The sequence below is a fragment of the Rhynchophorus ferrugineus genome, unplaced genomic scaffold (genome assembly GCF_030347505.1).
Source record: "Rhynchophorus ferrugineus isolate W39M unplaced genomic scaffold, kcgeb_rfMv2 rfM2, whole genome shotgun sequence".
Lineage (NCBI taxonomy): Eukaryota > Metazoa > Arthropoda > Insecta > Coleoptera > Curculionidae > Rhynchophorus > Rhynchophorus ferrugineus.
The window spans coordinates 24755257-24776277 of record NW_027472581.1 but is presented as its reverse complement, the minus strand read 5'-3'; the positions used below and the strand labels follow the sequence as shown (position 1 = coordinate 24776277).

At 31.4% G+C, this 21021-nt stretch overlaps 1 protein-coding gene across 2 annotated transcripts in view; it reads right to left on the bottom strand.

Annotated features, from left to right (window-relative positions):
• Window positions 1-21021, bottom strand: part of if (integrin subunit alpha inflated) — a 197566-nt gene that overhangs the window by 54382 nt on the left and 122163 nt on the right. For both annotated transcript variants that reach the window (XM_076394397.1, XM_076394398.1), the window contains exon 6: window positions 94-142. In XM_076394397.1, the coding sequence (XP_076250512.1) occupies window positions 94-142 (49 nt within the window). The remainder of the gene's footprint in view (window positions 1-93; window positions 143-21021) is intronic.

The following is a 21021-nucleotide window of genomic DNA, read 5'->3' as shown; positions in this document are numbered from 1 at the left end:
TGTCACTATAAGCCTGAAGAAGTTGAAAGGAGTGTCGAGTGGTAGAGCTGAAAGGGAAATAAGAACGAGCGCGTTCGAACGGGATGCCTTTACCTTGCCAGTAATAACTGCCCGGGGCCCCAACGAAGAGACGGTCGCCTTCCTGGAACAAGAAAAAAGAATGTCGTTAGTGACTTAATGACACAATGGATAAAATCATTAAATAAGAATTTGGAACATTCGAAGATAAATTATTTGCTAATTGCTATTGTAGTTACGATTAATACGACTGTCATCTGATTAATACTGATTCTGAAGTAATTAACTATAGGTAAATACTAATTGTATTTCAGGTTATTATATAATTAAGTTGTGTTGAATATTCAAGGTGTGTGTTGCATAGTTTAATAAAATATTAATTGCAAATTAATTACTAGGTTATTGATACTAATATTAATGATATGAATTTCGCCAAAAACAAAATTCATTTTTTGAATTTCTTCTTTTTGCCCAAGTAGTTATAGAATAATTATATATTATAGCATTTGGAATATATGGTACAACTATCTGTTTATTAGACATAAACTCCACGACAATTTTAGCACATTACTAAATTTTCATTTCAATTATTAATACAAATACATTTTTGGCTCTTACTTGTAAGTAATACTCAAGTATCATAATTTAAGAAAATATCAGATGATTTTAAGTCGCAGACAGTTAGGTGGATCAAGCGTTGGGTGGCTGTAGGTTTTTAAGAAAATACAAAATGCACTTGAAGTTAAGGTAAAGCTATATTAAACTGATCTGCGATTAGCCAATTATGGAACATAAATTTGTCAGTCAGAATTATATTTTTCAGTAAGACGATGCTGTTGTTCATACTGCGAAACTCTGCAATTTGAATATTATTGAAAATTGTTGTGGTAAACTATCACGTGCTATGTACTCAAATGGTAAATAATTTAATAATGTTGAACAAACAAAAATAAAACGCTATCTAAGATGAGTGGAAAAAATTAGAGCAAGGTACCTTACCTTTATGAGAGGCAGCCGAAAAGACCGACTGAAATTGTGATAAATAGATGCGAATGTACCCACTACTAATATAAAAATTTAAAATACTAATCGGTTTTTTTTTAACCTAATTATACTATGTTATAGCCGTGTCGCGCCGTTCAAAATCTATTTCACTATGAGAAAACTACATTAATCTAGAAGAGAAATAAAAAATAATTACTGTGCTAAATTTTTATCGTGGACTATAGATATGCCTAGGTTGATTAAAATTCAATAATTTTGTTTTAATAACGTTGGATTTTTAATATCTACAGATATGTTAATGTAAACTGGATCAGTTTCGCTAAATATTTTCCTTTCTTCCGCCTTTCTTTTATCAGATTTTTTAATTTATTTATTATAAGTTATAATTAGGCAGTTATTACATTATCTAGGTACCAATTTTCGATCCAAGATTATGTGCCAGAATAGCTGCAGATTAATTAATGTTTGATAATTGAATATCAATTATTTTGAGGACCTTCCTTGGACCAAACTAATATTTAATGGGAATACCCGTAAGAAATTATAAACAATTGATACACTCAAAGAAAATATCCATTCTCCAACTCGTGAATTAGACCTGAATGCATCTGTTGCTGAAGATGAGATTTGTAAAGCTTAGAAGAACCTAGAACTAAAATATTACTTGTTGAATATTACACAATTTTGCTCTAAAGTTTAATTTAAGGTTAAGGAAAAATATATGTAATGTATGCCGTAGAGATATTACAAATAAAATGCATTTAATATATATTATTAGGATAATATGATATTATAATTTTCCAATTCTTATGAATCATAAAACAATTAATATAAATGCCATTTATATGAATATTGCTATTAGAGTAAATATATTATTCAGTATATTATATGCAATTCCCTTTAATTACTTTCTATGACCTTTATATATCAGTTTTGGATTGTATTTACATTTATCTGTATAAGATTCATAAATAATAAAACATGTATTTAACAGATGAATTGAAAAGTCCTCGGCCTGACACATCGATGGCGCTACTAGAATTAAATCCATATGTTTTTTAGTTAGCCATAACCCTCAAAAGAGGCGTGTATAAATTTGACAGCTGTCGGATTATTAGTTTGTGAATTATAGTATTTTGAGTGAAACAACTTCTGTTATTGTGAAAAAAAAATGAAGTAAAAAGGAATTTCGCGTCTTGATAAAATATTGCTGTTTGAAGGGAAAAATGCAGTTGAAGCAAAAGCTTGGCTTGATATCGAGTTTCCGGACACTGCCACAGGAAAATTAACCATTAAGGATTGGTATGCTAGGTTTAGACGTGGTGAAATGAGCACCAAGGACGGTGAACGCAGTGGACGCTCAAAAGAGGTTGTTACCGACGAAAACATTACAAAAATCGTAAATTAAAATGACCGTAAATTGAAATTGAATGAAATAGCAGACACTCCAAAGATATTAACTGAATGTATATATCATATACAAGAATATTAGGGTATGAGAAAGCTCTGTGCAAAGTGGGTGCCACGCGAGCTCACTTTTGACCAAAAACAACGACGAGTTGATGATTCGGAGCAGTGTTTGAAGATGATCAAGCGTCATAAACCCGAGTTTTTGCGTCGATATATGACAATAGATAAAACATGGCTTCATCATTTCACTCCGAAGTCCAATCGACAGTTATCCGAGTGGATTGCACATGATAAACCCGCTCCAAAGCGTGAGAAAACACAACAGTAGGCTGGCAATGTTATGACGACTGAATTTTGGGATGCGCTAACCAATAACGCTATGTAATAGTCGCTGTTGATGGTCCTTCCTTTCTCAAGGTAGTCAATGAAAATTATTCCATGCGCATCCCAAAATACAGACACCATAACCTATAACTGCCAGACAATACGCAGGAAATCAGAAGATTAGAAGTGAACCGAATCATAAACAACTAAAGCTATTTTGTTAAAAACGAACTATTTTAAAATCTAGTAATAGTAAATTCGTATTAAACCATTTAAATGCATTTTATAGATAGTAAAAAAACAAACAATATAAAGAACGAAATGCGTCGACTATTTTTTTCAAATCGGTGATGGGCAAGGTACGCGCGGTCGTGATGAACAGCGGGCGGCCTTCTATCTATCGCAAGCTGTTAACCAGCTGTTAACGGACAGAGACAAGACCGATCCATCAAATCGCTTCGGAAGGGGCTCGTTTTTTTATTGCTGGCGACGACCCGTTTCGATTTAAGGGTAACAGCGCTGGTCCGAAAGGTTCAATTAGGTTATAAAATCAAGATAAAATCTGCTGTGCACATTTGAATTTTTCTTTCAAATGGTTAGAGGACATCGGACATCTGTTTCTTATTCTTACTATACAATTATATTCGGAAATGCTATTATGATGGATTTTAAAAATCTATAGTAAAAAGAAAACGTTTGGCTCCTTCCCAGAATTATTTTTATTATACTGCAATTAACCCAATAGCTTTACGTAAATGTTTAAAATATTAAATCTCACTTAAAATTAATACCCAGTTAATGTTTTTCTTGATGTTTATGATTTTTTTCTAGTTTATATTGCTATTTTACAATTATTATTATTAGCTTATAAGATTTCGGTATAAGATAAGTTAAAATTGTTAAATTATGGACAGTAAAAGTAAGTATATTTATCTTGTCAATATATTTTATTTATTCTCGATAGGATATTTTTAATTATAAAATAATTATACTAATTGCTTGCATGTATTTCTTCACTTAACATTCATTGAGCAATTACTAGTACAATATATAATATACTAAATATTTTTTTGCCACGTCACGGGAATATCACGTCGAAAGAACGACGTTGTTTTGGTACTGATTCACTTTTTCAGCATTTCACAATCGTGTGTCAGATAATACATGCTGCATCAATCTGAACAAATGGTGATAAGTAGGCGCAATGTTTCGTGAGTAAGCTGGGTTGGTCAGAACTTCTTATTCGAGCTACAATAATGTATCCTTTACAACTCCACCATAAGTCATTCTGTTTGTTAAATTGATTTCTCCAGATATACGCAGTAACAGATTCATTCGGTTTCAGCAGTTTGTAATACACTACACCATACTGATTCCACCATATACGCAAACCTTTAACGCCATGAGTATTCATTCAGCTTCGATGGTGATATCCTGGGCAAAACAAAAATCCATGCCTTTTTGTGCTTAGAATTGTCGTAATGGGTTTACTTTTTATCAGTAGCCACAATGCATTATGGAAAGCTATTTACTTTTCCTGGCAAGCAATGAAACCACGTCAATCCGTGTCAGGAACCATTTGCCTTCTTTTGGAATCGAATCCACGGAATGTAAATACCTAGAAATAGTTTCCGTAATTGTTAAGTAGTCCGAAGGTTCTTTGGCCTGATTTTTCGTCAATAAAGCTTTGGAATTTATTGCCCCTAACATTTTTGGTACTTCAGGCCGTATTTTCAAATCAAATTACGAATGTAATTAGTGTTGAAAATGTAATTTATGTAATGCAATTTGTACCTGTATATACTGAATAACTGAATAATAACAATCAGAAAATTGTCATTTTATATAAAGAAATATCAGAATCATCGAATTTAAAAGGTTAGATTTTTCAGAAGTGTATTTAGCTGATCAAAATACAAGTAAATACCTAATAATAGTATTGCTAACTTGGTTTTGTTCGTTTAATCCCATGATTTCCTGCGTGTGGTCCAGTAATTTTATAGCTTTAGCAAATTTGTGTGATTCAGTAATCCTCTTCGCGCTTTATGGCCGAATTTTGGAAAACTTCACCGGGTCTAGTAAGTTTCTAGATTATCGCCCATAAACATTGGCAATTAGTCGAACATCTTTGATGGTTTAATGTATCCCATCGATGGAAATAAATTTCGACCAATTACAGGACAAAATATTATGTTTAGTATTGTCCTTTGATAGAGAGTATATTTTTCCATATTCCTGGCATCATTATAGACACTGAGTGGATTTATCATTTGAGCCTATTGAGGCTTTTGGATAGTCAATTATATTTTTGTTAATTTCATATTATGAGAATTGCTATTATTAGTATTATCATATGGTTGATGATGGTTATTCGTTAAGTTAGGTGCAGATTCGCAATATTGCTATATTCGTTGCTTTAGAAGGACCTTTGATATACTTGATATTTTTCGAAGTAAGGTTGATTAATCTTCAGAAGTAAGGTCAAGTTAACAGTAAGAATTGTCAAGTTAACATAAGAAACATAATAGTCGTCTAGCATAATATTTATATTTTGTTATATTTTATGAATAAAATTATATTTATTCAAAATAAATCAAATATAATTTATAATCTACTATATATATTTGATTAACAAATGTGTCATATAATTGTTCTCGTAGTCTCTCATTTGCCTTGATGAATAACTTGATATTTGCTCTAAATGTACTCATATACAACATATCGATACTTTATTATTAACTGATGGTGGTTTACAGTTCTCAGTAATTTATAAAAATCGTAACATCTCAAGATGTTTATCTCGAGTAAAGGTTTTGGTTATTCTCAGATTCCAAAACCACATTCTTGTCACAGTATATATCTTATCGCGAATGTGGTACGTACGCGAGAGATTATTTATTTGTGTCAACATTTTATTTAAACGTACATAGCGGAGAAAGCCGGTGCGGTTATTTTTCCCGATTATTTAGGTTATAAAAAGAACAATTGTTGGGAGTCCGGCAGCACCCGAGTCGCTTCTTCCATTTCGGGCGACGGCTCGCATAAATGCATGAAAGAAAATGCATTTCATTTCGCGTTGTAAAATTACTACTTATATAAACGTTGAACATGTCAGCCTTTTTTAGATTAGACGGCGGTTTAGGCCCAAAAACGGTACAAGAAGAAGTAGAAATTGATTTTTCATTTCACATTTATTAGCAGAACGTTTCGATTATAACGAATTCAACATTAATTTATTGAACAGGTTTTGAATGAAACCAAAGTTGGTAACATCGATACATAAAATGTTGATATAAGAATATTATTAATAAGTGCTATTGGATTAAAGTGTGGCCTGGTAGCCATTATAATATTGATATAATCATTGTCTTGTAATTATAGCAATACGTACGTACGTATAATCTATCCAAAGTAGTTTTGTACATTCGTCATCAAGATGTTTAATGTGTTGCCTGTCGCAATTTCAAAATTCGTTTTAGAATCAGAAAATATTTTCCTTCTCATTTTTCGTTAGTTAAAATGACACAATGACAGAATTAGCATGCCAAAGTCCTCTGGTTGTCAAACGTATGCAAAAGTCTTCCAAACACTAGTGATAAGAGGTTATAAACAACTAAGCAAACGTTATTTTAATGCTTTGTTTTTATAAATTTCAAATCGCTACTTATTATTACTCTGATTGAACATTATGTGCACAGGCATGTGTGTAATTGTTGAGAATATATAATTAAACACAACTCTAACCTACAAACTAGTAGTAGTTTTAAGTCCTTTTGTAAAACTAAAACTCAGAGTTAATACGGCAACATTGCGACGTTTTGACGTCACAAATTTAGATGATGTATATACAAAATTTCTTTTGAAAGATTTAACTATACGTACGTGTATTGCACGTAGAGAAATTCCTTCTTTCGGCAAAGTATTCTGTAAAGGGTTTGAGTTAACCAGTGATTTTGAAAACCTGATACATTCAAACTAGGAAAAACTTTCAATGTAAACTCTACAGTAATAAAGCCCATTTTCTGGTGGGAAACGTTCCTATTTAGTGGCTACACAAAGTTACATTCTCGTCAGAAATCATTTCGATTGTTTGAAAAGGATAAAATTAAATTAAATCCAAGAAGCAATCGCGAATGGTTGTTTCTGTTTTTTAGATGGTTCGCAAGCATTTATTTAAATCTCATATTTATATTATTTTCTTAAACCGACAAAGATAAAAGAACTGTAATAGTTCTAAAATAAGATGCTGGGGATGACTCTAAATGTTCTATAGTATGTTAGAAACAATGAAGTGCATCGAAATGTCATGTTGTAAAATTTGTAATAAGAACTGGTAGTTAAGTAAAGTAAGGTTTTTACCTTTTTCATGGGGTATCTTGTCCAAAAAATTAAGAAATCCCTTTGAAGTTAAAAAATTTTAATCATTGTAAAATCGGCTGTTCAGGATAATTTTGATTGTTCTGCATATACTGCATATGGTAATTAAAATGGAATAACTAGAGTATAGTTGAACAAACCCAGGGAGGCAAATTGAAATGGTTTGAACAATTGTCTGCGGTACCATCAACAACGCATTGATTGTTATTTGAAACAATTGGGACAATCAAATTTAAATTTATTGTCTTTACTTTTTTACACTTTCTATGAAGATAGATGTCAGCATATGCGATTTGAATTAGAAGTCCACTTTTTAACCAATTAGTTTTACACCATCACAAGTCGTCCATTGTTGTTGATGATACTACAATAACTAACAATTCATTAAAAATTCTGGTTTATGAACTGAATGAACATTTTTAGAATATTCAAAAATACTTGTTTCAAACAAATAAAAAAAAACTCTATAATCTAATAATAACTTATTCAAATGAATTTAAAAAATTATCATGATATATATGACTTAAACGTTTATCGCAACTTGTTATGACGAATTATGAAGAATCAAATGGTGTCTGAAATAGACTGGGAGTTATCGAATTGAACTATAACTTTAGACAACAGAGTAAAATCGAACTCAAAATTAAAGAAATGTACTAGTTACTCCTAATTTGACTTAAGGTTTTCAAGATATTGTATATATCAATATCAGATGTAGTTTTATCACTCAATAATAAAGCTTATTTACTTATGGGGTGAAATATATCCCATAAATAATAATGAAGATAACAAGGTGAAATGATCCAAAACTGCTAAACTATGTTAAAGATCTTCGATTAATTACCAATGCTTATTGTTACGTAAGCGACTAAGAATTGTACGATGGCCTCAAAATCAAATTGATCTAAGACGTTATCTAAGGTTTCGCCTGAAAACATGAAATAAGAATTACTAAATCACAACATGAAAGAAATAGAATAGGATACAGAGCTGAAAATCAGAAGATCGAAAAGAACCAAACTGCACGAACTTGTATAGTGTATAAGTGTTACTCTTAATTTCAGCTTAAGGAACTACGTAGTGATGTATTTATTCCGTACTTGTCTTGTTTGTGTATTGATGAAAGTACAATAAAACAATAGTAATAAATTAATTTGTAAATTAAGATTGAACTATGCATATGTAATGTATATTTTGTATTACCACTATGCGTATGCACATAATAGCATCTAACAAAAATCTCAACAGTGATTTATAACACAGTTTTTATTAGCTCCAGAGACAAAAGAACAGTAAGGTGTGCTTTATACGTTTATGAGCAATGCTATCCAAAAATGGAAGAGGTGACTCCGGTACGACCAGTGTTTACATCTACTTTAAGCAATTCATGACTGCATAACGTAAATAACAGAGACAGGCCAACATCTGTTGCCACTTCAAATCATAATGCAGGCGCAAAATGTATCCGACTGTGTGTTTTTTTTTTGTTAGGAGCGATAACGGACGAAGTTGGAAGTGATATGCAAATTGGATCAAGGCGATTTCTTATACGAAACCATTTTTGTAACCGAAGTAGGTTTTGGTTATTAAATGTTGTCGGATCCTACCGGAAACCGATTTCGATTTAGATAATTATCATAGCGGGCTAAATAAACGATTAGAAAATAAATAATTTGAGATGATTGATAGATTCTTGATTACAAAAACATTTTTCGCCGAAGATTATATAAAGCAATTGTTATATTATTATTGTAAAGGTATAATAATGCAATATCTTTCTGTTAATAAACATTTTCAGGAATGAACTAGATCTAAATTAATTAAAGTTAATTAGTTAAATTATTGTTAGTGACAAAACTGGACTGAAAAATATTTTTTTTTAAAATTAGAAGTAGAACTTAATATTTGTATTAGCCGGCTTGGTTGGCGCAGTGGTCAAGGCGACAGGAGGGTCTTCCTGCTGTTGCGATAGTCGCGGGTTCGAATTCTGATGGGCCATGGTGGTAAATTTATGTTTGTGATTATCTTACGTAAAATCCGACAGGGATAATGGCCCCAACCACGCCAGTAACTAGGCTGAGTAAGAGCGCACTTCTTATAGGATGACCTCCCATTTGGTCACTCGTGAGTTGGTTAGTACCGAGGACTGTGGTTTGGAGCCCACGTTAAACAGTAGGTCCAATCCAGATAAACCCTAATTGGGTAAAAGGAGACTTTAAAATATATAGAAAAAATATTAATATTTATATTAGCATTACATGGATTATAATCATGCAATAGATTTTTGGTGATTGGTTCTGGTGCTCTACGTTGCAACTGGCGATTGGTTCTGGTGCTCTACGTTGCAACTGGCGAAGCCTCCCCATCAATTCTTAAGTTTGGGGACAGAAAAATCGACAGCCGTCAGTTAAAATTGACGTAACGATTTTGAAAATATTGAATGTAGGCACAAGAAATCCTATCAATGGATTTCTAAAAAAATGTTCTATTTATTTTCATATCACTTAAGTTCTAGACTCATCATTTATTCCATAAATATAACTAGAAGATACAGCAATCCGATATGATAAGATGAACATCAATTAGAGCGAATTATACCATTCTTCACTGATGCATGGCATGTTATACGGATCAGGGATGTTGCAAATTTTTTTCATTAAAGATCTTTAATTTTTGAAAAATTCATATTTTTTTGACCGATATTATTCGATATCTTTCTAAAACATCGATTTTACTAAAAAATATTTAAAAAACATCGATATTGTTTTAGGCAGGCAGATACATCATTTTTTTGTGATTTCGCTAGAATATCGCTATATGGTTATTAAAAAATATACCGCCTTGTTGTCGAATTGCCGTTACCATAGTTGGCATGCTATTTTTCATTTTTATCGATTCTATAAATATATCGATATTTTTTCAACTACCCTAGGTTGCAAATGTCATTTTGTTCTATGCGTTCTGTTTTTTTTTTATATTTTAAAGTCTCCTTTTTACCAACGATGATTTATTTTGACTGGGCCTATAGTTTAACGTGGGCTCCGAACCACGGTCCTCGGTACTAAGTCTATCGATTGGCGAGTGACTAACTTTAAAATCACCCCAGAAGACTTCCGGTCTTACCCAACCTGGACTGGCGTGACTGGAATCATTGTCCTTGCCGGATTTTGCACTCTTGCCTAGGACACTCACGAACATAAATTTACGACCATGCCCCAACAGGATTCAAACCCACGGCTATCGCAACAGTTCATTGAGTTTGGTACACGACAGCACACAAAAGGCTGTATCATTGTGTGGCAACTTCATTGTTTACTAACTGTATACTGACTGAAAAGAAATTAGAATATTATAGATTTTTTTTTCAAAAGTAGTCATCATCTCTGTTGGGGATATTAGACACATATTTTCTTTCTTTAGTTATGAGAAACATCTAACGAAATTTATTATCGTCAATTTAATAATTATGTGAAAATTATTTAACAGCGTCCTGTATGATAATATAACTTGCTTCATTGTTTTAATATTCTTAATTAGTCGTTGACAAAAGCAGCATATTTGCTAATATATAATACATAAAGAGATTTCAATTTTTCTTCATGATTTAACATTGCAGAGCCATATGGCTTAGTTAAAAACAAAAAAAAAACAAAATACTGATAACTTATTATTAAGTGTAAATCTCAACAGGTTATAACTGAAATCAGGCTTTTATGAAACTTTATTTCGATAATTCTATATGACCTTGACATTTGTTTATTGCTACATGATATTATTTTGAAGTATTTCAAAAATGATACTTAAGGTAAGTCCTTGTCTCCGTCCAAGATTGTTAAAAAAATATTCGATTAAGATGCGACAATAAATGAATAGTTGAAGGAAAGATCACATAAGTTTGGACCAATTTATTGAAAGAAGGTAAACGACTTCCACATAATTTTGTGACTTAGTTATTGACTCTAGATTTTAAAAAGATGCATAAGAGGACAGAGAAAAGAAAACGTTATCAATCGTTGGACGATGTCGAATATAACAAATAAATTACATATTTGAAAATAAAAGAATTTAAATCATAAAACGGCACAATGACACCTGAAGTATTATTAAACATGATGAATAGATTAATAGAGAAAACATTTTCGTATGTTTTTGATAAGTTAAATTTACCAGAAATAACGAAAAAAATATTCAAATGTCGCATTCAACGAACACCATTTACATATCCAACAATACAAACAATGAACGGCGGTCCGGACGGTCGTCCTTATTGATGGCATCATTAGGTTCACGTTCTTCGCATCCTCGGTCGATCCTTTGTAATCCACCAGGAAATAAGATATCTATGGGGGATGATAAATTCATTCTTAATAAAACCAGATAGCGTTAAGAAATTATAACCAGACGCGGCGGTGAGAAGAATTTATTAAATTATTGCCATGCCTTTTCCGTCTGTAATGCGAATGCGGCATTTCCTCTAATATTTTTCGTCCTTCGGCGATAGATACTTATCACTTCTATTGATATCATGCTTTATGCGATCATTGCGTTTTATGTTACCGTATAATGGACGTTGTATTATAAATAAAGCCACGTTACGAGGTATATACATTATCTTTACCATTAGAGATTCTTAATGCATTATTAATTATATTCTGTATCGGTATACTGCATATATTTACTTCCTGATTGAGTATAGAAAGCCTCGTTGAAATTCTCGGAGCTCCAAATATGTATAAACTATTTTGTAACATTAACGTTATCGGGATATTAGACGTTTTTTAGACAATTTATGGTGGACAAACTATGTTGAGCTCAATATGTGAATGTTGACTAGGAGATTTAGAAGTGGGTATTAGGGATGTCGGCCGTAGAGAAAAATATCGATACATCTGAGAAAAGAAAATATCGATTTTTCTTCACTTCAACCCTTTTTTACACGAAAATTTTTAGAAGACGGGGGTAGGGGAAGGGTTCTCTTCCAAAAACCCTACGTTTACCCCTCTGGACATCTGAGAGTTCAACACTCTCTTTTAAAATTATCGATATTAAAAAAATATCGATTCTTTTGACATCCTTGGTAGATATTTTCTACATATTAATACCCGAAGCCAACACTTAATGTAAAATAAATATTATATAGTCATCATATATAGTATTCACAGTTATTTTGTACATACGTTATCTAAATTTGTGGCGTCAAAACATCGCAATGTTGTCGCATCAATTCTGAGTTTTAATTCAGTTGGGCTCTGATATACAACAAAATTCTAATATAAATAAAATAATTGAACAAAAATGTTATCAAATATAATTTATTTTAACACTATAGTATAAAGTGGGGCAAAAGTCCCGCTACTATTTTGATTGCGCGTCATCTTGGTTATGTGACGTTTAGCTCAGTTTCGCTTTAACCATTGTGATGTGTAGACGTCGAAATTTTATTGTGGTAAATATACGCCACAAGAACGAGCCGTCTAATTAGTTCGAACACGTAAACCAATGAGTCTGTCAAAGTCGTCCGGTTGTCAGACGTGTGCAAAATTCTTGAAAGCAATAGTGATAAGAGGTTATAACTTTAACCTATAAACTATTGTGGCTGTATAATTAACTGTAGTTTTTGTATGTACCATAATGTTAAAAGAAATTATATTTCATAATATTTTTGTTCAATTTTTTTATTTAGATTGGAATTTTGTTGTATATCAAAGCCAGACTGAACTAAAACTTGCGGCATTGCGACGTTTTGGCAAATTTAGATGACGTATGTACAAAATAACTTTGAATAGACTATAGTCAGTTCACTATCACATATATTTTAATATAGTGACATTTGACCATTATTCTAGTACTATCCAATCAAAATTTTATCTAGATTTTTATATAGCATTGCAAATATTCATCAATTATCAATATTATTGTATATTGCTAATGTATTTATATTGCGTTTGAATTGTATAAACAGATTCGCAATATATTATATCATTTAATAAATTAAATAAGTGAATAAATTGGCCATTGTTTATCAATCATATGTATAACAGGTCAATTGAAAAGTCTCCGGCCTGGCACATAGATGGCGCTACTAGAATTAAATCCATATGTTTTACTTAGCCCTAACACTCAAAAGATGCATGTATAAATTTGACAGCTGTCGGATCATTAGTTTGTGAATTATAGCATTTTGAGTGAAGCAACTTTCGTTATTGCGAAAAAAATGGATAAAAAGGAAGTTCGCGTGTTGATAAAATATCGCTTTTTGAAGGGAAAAATCCAGTTGAAGCAAAAACTTGGTTTGATGCTGAGTTTCCGGACAATGCCCCAGGAAAATCAACCATGAAGAATTGGTATGCTAAGTTTAGATGTGGTGAAATGAGCACTGAAGACGGTAAACGCAGTGGACGCTGAAAAGAGGTTGTTACCGACGAAAACATTAAAAAATCCACAAAATGATTTTGAATGACTGTAAATTGAAATTGAATGAAATAACAGACACTCTAAAGATATTAACTGAACGTACATATCATATCATTCAAGAATATTTGGGTTTGAGAAAGCTCTGTGCAAAGTGGGTGCCGCGCGAGCTCATTTTTGACCAAAAACAACGACAAGTTGACGATTCGGAGCAGTGTTTGAAGATGATCAAGCGTAATAAACCTGAGTTTATGCGTGGATATGCGACAATGGATGAAACATGGCTTCATCATTTCACTCCGAAGTCAAATCGACAGTGCGGTCGGTTATGGCGTCTGTATTTTGGGATATGCATGGAATAATTTTTGATTGGCTACCTTGAAAAAGGAAGGATCACTAACAGAGACTATGACATAGTGTTATTGGACCGTTTGAAGGACGAAATCGGCGAAAAACGGTCGCATTTGAAGAAAAAGAAAGTGTTGCTTTACAAAGATAATGCACCGTGTCAAAAATCGATGAATTGGGCTTCGAATTGCTTCCTCATTAACCGTATTTTCCAATCTAGGCTCCAGCGACTATATCTTATCCTCAGATCTCAAAATAGTGCTCGCTGGGAAAACATTATCGTCGAATGAAGAAGTGATCGACGAAAGTGAAGCCCATTTTGAAGCAAAGAACAAATCGTATCAAAATATGGTATCAAAAAGTTGGATAGTCACTATAATCTGTGTATCACCCTTGAAGGGAATTATGTTAAATAAAAAAAAACTAATTTTGGCAAAAAATATGTTTTATCATGGTAGGCCGGGCACTTTTCAATTGACCTGTTATGTGCACCTTTTAGCTTATTAGTATAATTATTTATTGTGATATTTTATAGTCTCTTTTTTGCCAACTACTGACTATTTGAACTGGACATTTGCTTAAGATAGGCTCCGAAGCAGGGTTCTCCGCATTAAGCCTACCAACTGGCGTTTGACCAATTTTGACATTATTCCAGAACATTCCTTTGTCATATTTTGCACTATTGCCTTAAAAATAATCACAATTATAAACAATCATAAACAAAAACTTACAAACATGCCCCAGCAGGATTCAAACCCCCGATCTTCCTGGCGCCTTGACCATTGTAGCAGCCATAGCCTGCTCAGTGTATTGTGGACATAAAATTAAGTTCATTAAGTTTATTGTTCAAGCAATACGGTTTCGACTGAAAGTTTAAAAAACAAAATTCAGAAACTTAAACATAAAGGAACTTAAATCACAAAAAAAACATTCCAATTAATTATTATTAGCCCGTTTGGTGGCGAAGTGGTAAAGGCGATAGGACGGTCCCCCTACTGTTGCGATAACTGGGGGTTCGAATCCTGCTGGGAATGCTGCACGTTCGTAAATTTATGTTTGTGATTGTTTAAAATTTGCGATTGGTCCAGGCAAGAGTGTAAAACCCGACAAGGAAAATGATCCCAGTCACGCCAGTAACCAGTCTGGGTAAGACCGGATGATGATGTCTTCTGGATTGATTACTAAAGTTGGTCACTCGCCAGTCGATAGGCTTAATGCTGAGGACCGTGGTTCGGAGTCCACGTTAAACTGTAGGTCCAGTCCAGATAAACCCCTAGTTGGTAAAAGAAGACTTTAAAATATATTTAAAAAAAAATTAATTATTATTATTTTAAATTATTATTGATTTATTTATGCCAATTCGAAACTGATTTGATTGGAATATCTAGAATTTACACGAATTCTACAATTTACTCGTCATCCTTTATTGGAATTGCTCGTTACGAAATCAATGCAGTATTACCAACATTAAAATATATGAACGTAGTACATTTCTCTCGATGTAAATTCTTTTATACGCGGCCGAAACACTTTGGCATTCGTTGCAAAACAACGTAATTTATTCCTGTTATAAATATTTGTTATCGTGCATTCTTCGTAATTGTTATGTAAATAAAATTGCGTAATAGTGTAATATCAAGTGCGTTCGAATAACACTTTTCATTTTGTACGAAATTGTTTCCATTGTAAATGTTGATTATTTTAATTGCCATTTGTGTATGGCTTAGTAAATATAAATTGGAATTTTTTTAAAATAAAAATAAATTCGTTTTGAGATATTTACTGTTATAGGCGTTTGCATTCGAAATGTTAACCGCTATAAATATTATGCTTGTATGTTAATTATTTCTTTAATTTTAAAAAGATGTGTGTTAAAAAACCTATTGGCTTTGATGGTGATGATTAATGGGATTCGGCAGCAGATTTCTTCAAATCATACAACAATATTAATGAATATCGAAAGTGTAATTTTGATGGCTCCATATGGTTTGGCTCCATCAAATTTTAATGGCTCCTAATATACAATGAATAAGTCAATAATATTAAATGGATAACACTTATGTGAAAATCGAATTTCGTAGTTTAGGTTAGATTGTTTAACATTTGTTTGAATTGGTACTTCGCTTTTTTTTCTGTCATGTTACATGTCATTGTCATGTCATGTTCAAGTGGAAATAACCATAATTTATTATTTTTATTGGAATGTCTGATATATAATCATAGTAGATCATCATAGTAGTCATAGAGATGTAACTCAATAAGCGACTCTGGCGCAAAGTTTTGCTTTGCCCAACATCCAGAGGGCGCCATAATTGGCCATTCAAGTAATTTGATTTGTCAATTTAAATCTTCATTATAGGCACCTGTAAGAGAAATATTTTACTATGAAGACATATGATTGGCTCATTAGTAATGTTTGGCACGTGACAGCCTTGACGTCATGTTTAATTGACCAATGAAATTTAAATAAAAAACAATTTTTTTCTGAATCAAATTTATTAAATAAAATATAACTAAAAATATAATATATAAAAATAAATTAATATATATATATATATATATATATATATATATATATATATATATATATGTTCAATATATATATATATATATATATATATATATATATATGTTCAATATATATATATATATATATATATATATATATATATATATAGCAGTAGTAGTAACATAATTATTAACAATTATTAATGATATTAGTTATATTTATTATAATCTTAATTATCTGTATAAGATAAGTTAGTTTGTATAAGCAAATTCTAAAAACTAAAAGAACCGCAACTTAAAAGAATCAAATCACGTGATCAACCAATTGATTTTGCAGTGCAGTGAAGTGTATTAATGTGTAAATTATTACCATAGTGACTAAGTAAGGATCGATGAGTTTTCCTAGATATATATCTAGATTTTAATTTATTGTAAAAATAAATTGTAAGTTAGTTGACAACTAGTAATAATTAAAAAAAAACTAATTACAGGAACGATAAAATTCTAATATTTCTAATACGATACGATATATACGATACATTTCGAAAAAGTGTTAGTTTGTAAGCAAAGGGGTAACTTTAAATCCAATTCATATTTGTTCAGTTTGACTAGATAATATGATTTATTAAAATGTCATATCTCTATCGCATAGAAAACAGAAATGAATTTCTAGGTAACACTGTACATATTTCATTTTAAATACTTTCCGCATTCATCTATCTAGTACAAAGATGATTTCATTAATTAACCTGTGAACTATATAAATCATGCAAGATTTATAAGATTTGCTCAGAAATTACGGTACGACTTGTATTACTAATGCAACTAGCGTAAGAATCTATTTTTAGAAATAATGGAAAAGCAACCTGCAGCGGTAATACTTTAATGTACATATTATTCATATTGTTATTTACGTTGCATAATAAGTCATAAAAGTCGCGAAGGTTAGATATTTACACAGCCAAGCAAAGTAATTAATTGTTTTTATTTGGCCGGTCTTGTTATTTTTCTCGATCCACTTCGACAAACATAAAATAAAGGTCATATGATGATAGTTCTTGACTTTCAAGCGTGGCGATTTTTAAAAGTTGACGAAATAATTAATGGTAAACCATTTATCAACAATTATGAGGTAGATTTGGTCTTAAAATTATCACGACTTTGATAGAGCTGAAAAATATTTGGTAGCTAGAAAAAATGGACGTGGAGATGGAAATTTGAATGCAGTAAAGCGTTTGAACAAGTAAAAGCAAAGTAATTAATTGTTTTTATTTGGCCGGTCTTGTTATTTTTCTCGATCTACTTCGACAAACATAAAATAAAGGTCATATGATGATAGTTCTTGACTTTCAAGCGTGGCGATTTTTAAAAGTTGACGAAATAGCACCATGGTAAACCATTTATCAACAATTATGAGGTAGATTTGGTCTTAAAATTATCACGACTTTGATAGAGCTGAAAAATATTTGGTAGCTAGAAAAAATGGACGTGGAGATGGAAATTTGAATGCAGTAAAGCGTTTGAACAAGTAAAAGCAAAGTAATTAATTGTTTTTATTTGGCCGGTCTTGTTATTTTTCTCGATCCACTTCGACAAACATAAAATAAAGGTCATATGATGATAGTTCTGGACTTTCAAGCGTGGCGATTTTTAAAAGTTGACGAAATAATTAATGGTAAACCATTTATCAACAATTATGAGGTAGATTTGGTCTTAAAATTATCACGACTTTGATAGAGCTAAAAAATATTTGGTAGCTAGAAAAAATGGACGTGGAGATGGAAATTTGAATGCAGTAAAGCGTTTGAACAAGTAAAAGCAAAGTAATTAATTGTTTTTATTTGGCCGGTCTTGTTATTTTTCTCGATCTACTTCGACAAACATAAAATAAAGGTCATATGATGATAGTTCTTGACTTTCAAGCGTGGCGATTTTTAAAAGTTGACGAAATAATTAATGGTAAACCATTTATCAACAATTATGAGGTAGATTTGGTCTTAAAATTATCACGACTTTGATAGAGCTAAAAAATATTTGGTAGCTAGAAAAAATGGACGTGGAGATGGAAATTTGAATGCAGTAAAGCGTTTGAACAAGTAAAAGCAAAGTAATTAATTGTTTTTATTTGGCCGGTCTTGTTATTTTTCTCGATCTACTTCGACAAACATAAACTAAAGGTCATATGATGATAGTTCTTGACTTTCAAGCGTGACGATTTTTAAAAGTTGACGAAATAGCACCGTGGTAAATCATTTATCAACAATTAGGTAGATTTGGTCTTAAAATTATCACGACTTTGATAGAGCTGAAAAATATTTGGTAGCTAGAAAAAATGGACGTGGAGATGGAAATTTGAATGTAGTGAAGCGTTTGAACAAGTAAAAACGCGAAAAAGTATTTTTTTAGCATAATACTGGGCCATATATTGCAGACATGGCAAATAAGGTCTCATGCGACCTAGTAAATGAGCATGAATTTTGACCCATTCTCTCTCTGCTACTGTAATGTTGCAAACTTGGAATAGCATATGGATTTTCCGAAAAATTAACAGCAAGTCTGAAGATAATATCAATACAAAATATTTTCCTAAATTGTTTATTTTTGTTAGGTCACGTATTTATGGATCATCCCTCGTAGTTTATTTGCAATGTTTAGTTTTTATAGACCTTTTTATACACCCTTGTTGTCGAATTCAATGATATTGTTACTGCGTTTTAAGTATGTCAATGCACAAATTATAAACCTACTTGCCAGCGTAGTGGTCAGGGTGATGGGCGATTATTAATGTCATAATTCTAGTAGACTGACGCCTTCTAGAATCGCTTTTATGATGATATTATAAAATTCGATAATCTAATAAAATTATAGTAAAACAATATGTAAAATGAAAATATTTAATATCCAACAATTAAATATGTAAATATAATATATCTAAAAGAATAATCAACAAGGATTGGCAGAAGTTCAGAATATTAGTAATACATAAAAGAGTATAATAGCCATTGTAATAGGAAAAATCTTACCTAGCATGATTTTAAATCAATTGTTATAAAAAAATATGATCAATAATATTAAAAAAGCTTCAAACAGAAGGCACAATAGTACAAGCTTATTTTTTAAGCAATATTTGAATCTTCCTCACCTAAGATATAAGATATCATAAAAAATTTCCATGAGATATGCCAAACATATGTTACTGTATAAAATACATACATTCCAGATCTAGTGGATTTAGATAATAAATAATCTTGCGAAATTAATTAATTTCTTTGCGTGGGCGTTGTATTTATTGTATCGACGCAAAGCCTGGCATATTTTATAAACTAATATTATACTTTTTGAATTGCTAAGCAAGTAACCTTCATAACTTATATACATTATACATGAGAATGTATTACATGGAATAGTAATATAAAATAAGATTACTAATATTTTTTATTATATATAACAATATAAAAAAGTTGAAAAAACACAGTGAATACAGCGTCGATATCGCAAATAAAATGATAAATCTATAAGTATAAAAAAAATAATATCGGCACTTGTGATGTCGATACTTTTAATAATACATAAAATACATAAAAACGAATCCTCGAAATGTATGTACGTGCATAATTTAAGAAGCTCTATACCTAATTGGATAATTCTCTTTTTGTTGTGTTCATTATTGTCCCCCCCTTCCCCAACAGATTCCTGACTTGGTTCCAATGGGAAGTGCACTCTTTCGAATAAAAAATAATTTTGAAAATCGGTCCATAATTGACGGAGACATCGGCAAATATTAAAAAATAAAGAACATAGAAACTCCTCTCTTTTTCAAGTCGGTTAGTGAGCTACCTGAGGGCGAGATTTCAGAATAATACATAAAATAATAGCTTGAAATAAGTAAATTTACCGACAGAAAAATATAATAAAATAAGATAGCTACTCTTTTAGAAGTTGAAGAGTGGCATATATAAGTAAATATGCAATTTTATTTTAAAATATAGGCAAAGAAAATATACTTTAATCAAATAAGTATGGTAAATTTTATTAAATGTATCATTTAAGTGAGAAATATGAATGAAATCATGAAAATATGCAGAAAAAAAGGTGATGGAGAAACTAACTAGATAATTTGCATAGATACAACAGAACAGATTTGGTAAATATCCTAAGCCGTTATGACAATTTATTTTTTTTTACATTTTCATCGGATCACAAGGTTTTGTTGTATAAGTCTACAGTCTACAGTCTGTTGTATACGCCTGTTTGGACCTACGATATAGCGCGATATCCCCTTGGAACCCATAATGAGCGTTATTCAAAATATTAGTACAAAGTATTCTGAAAGACTGTTAGTGCATCACAAAGCACTCGCCAAACAATTGAAAACAACAACAACAATTACAAAAATTTGAACGATGACAGTGAACTGCGTAGGCTCAGACGCATACTACTATACAAACTGATAAATAGACACACAGAGTGAGATATAATAAATTAGAATAGTCTTTAGAATAAGTTAAGATAGATTTTAGAATAAGTTAGAATAGTCTCTAAATCAATCTTATATATAATATAACAGGTCAATTGAAAAGTCCCCGGCCTGACATATAGACGGAGCTACTAGAATTAAAT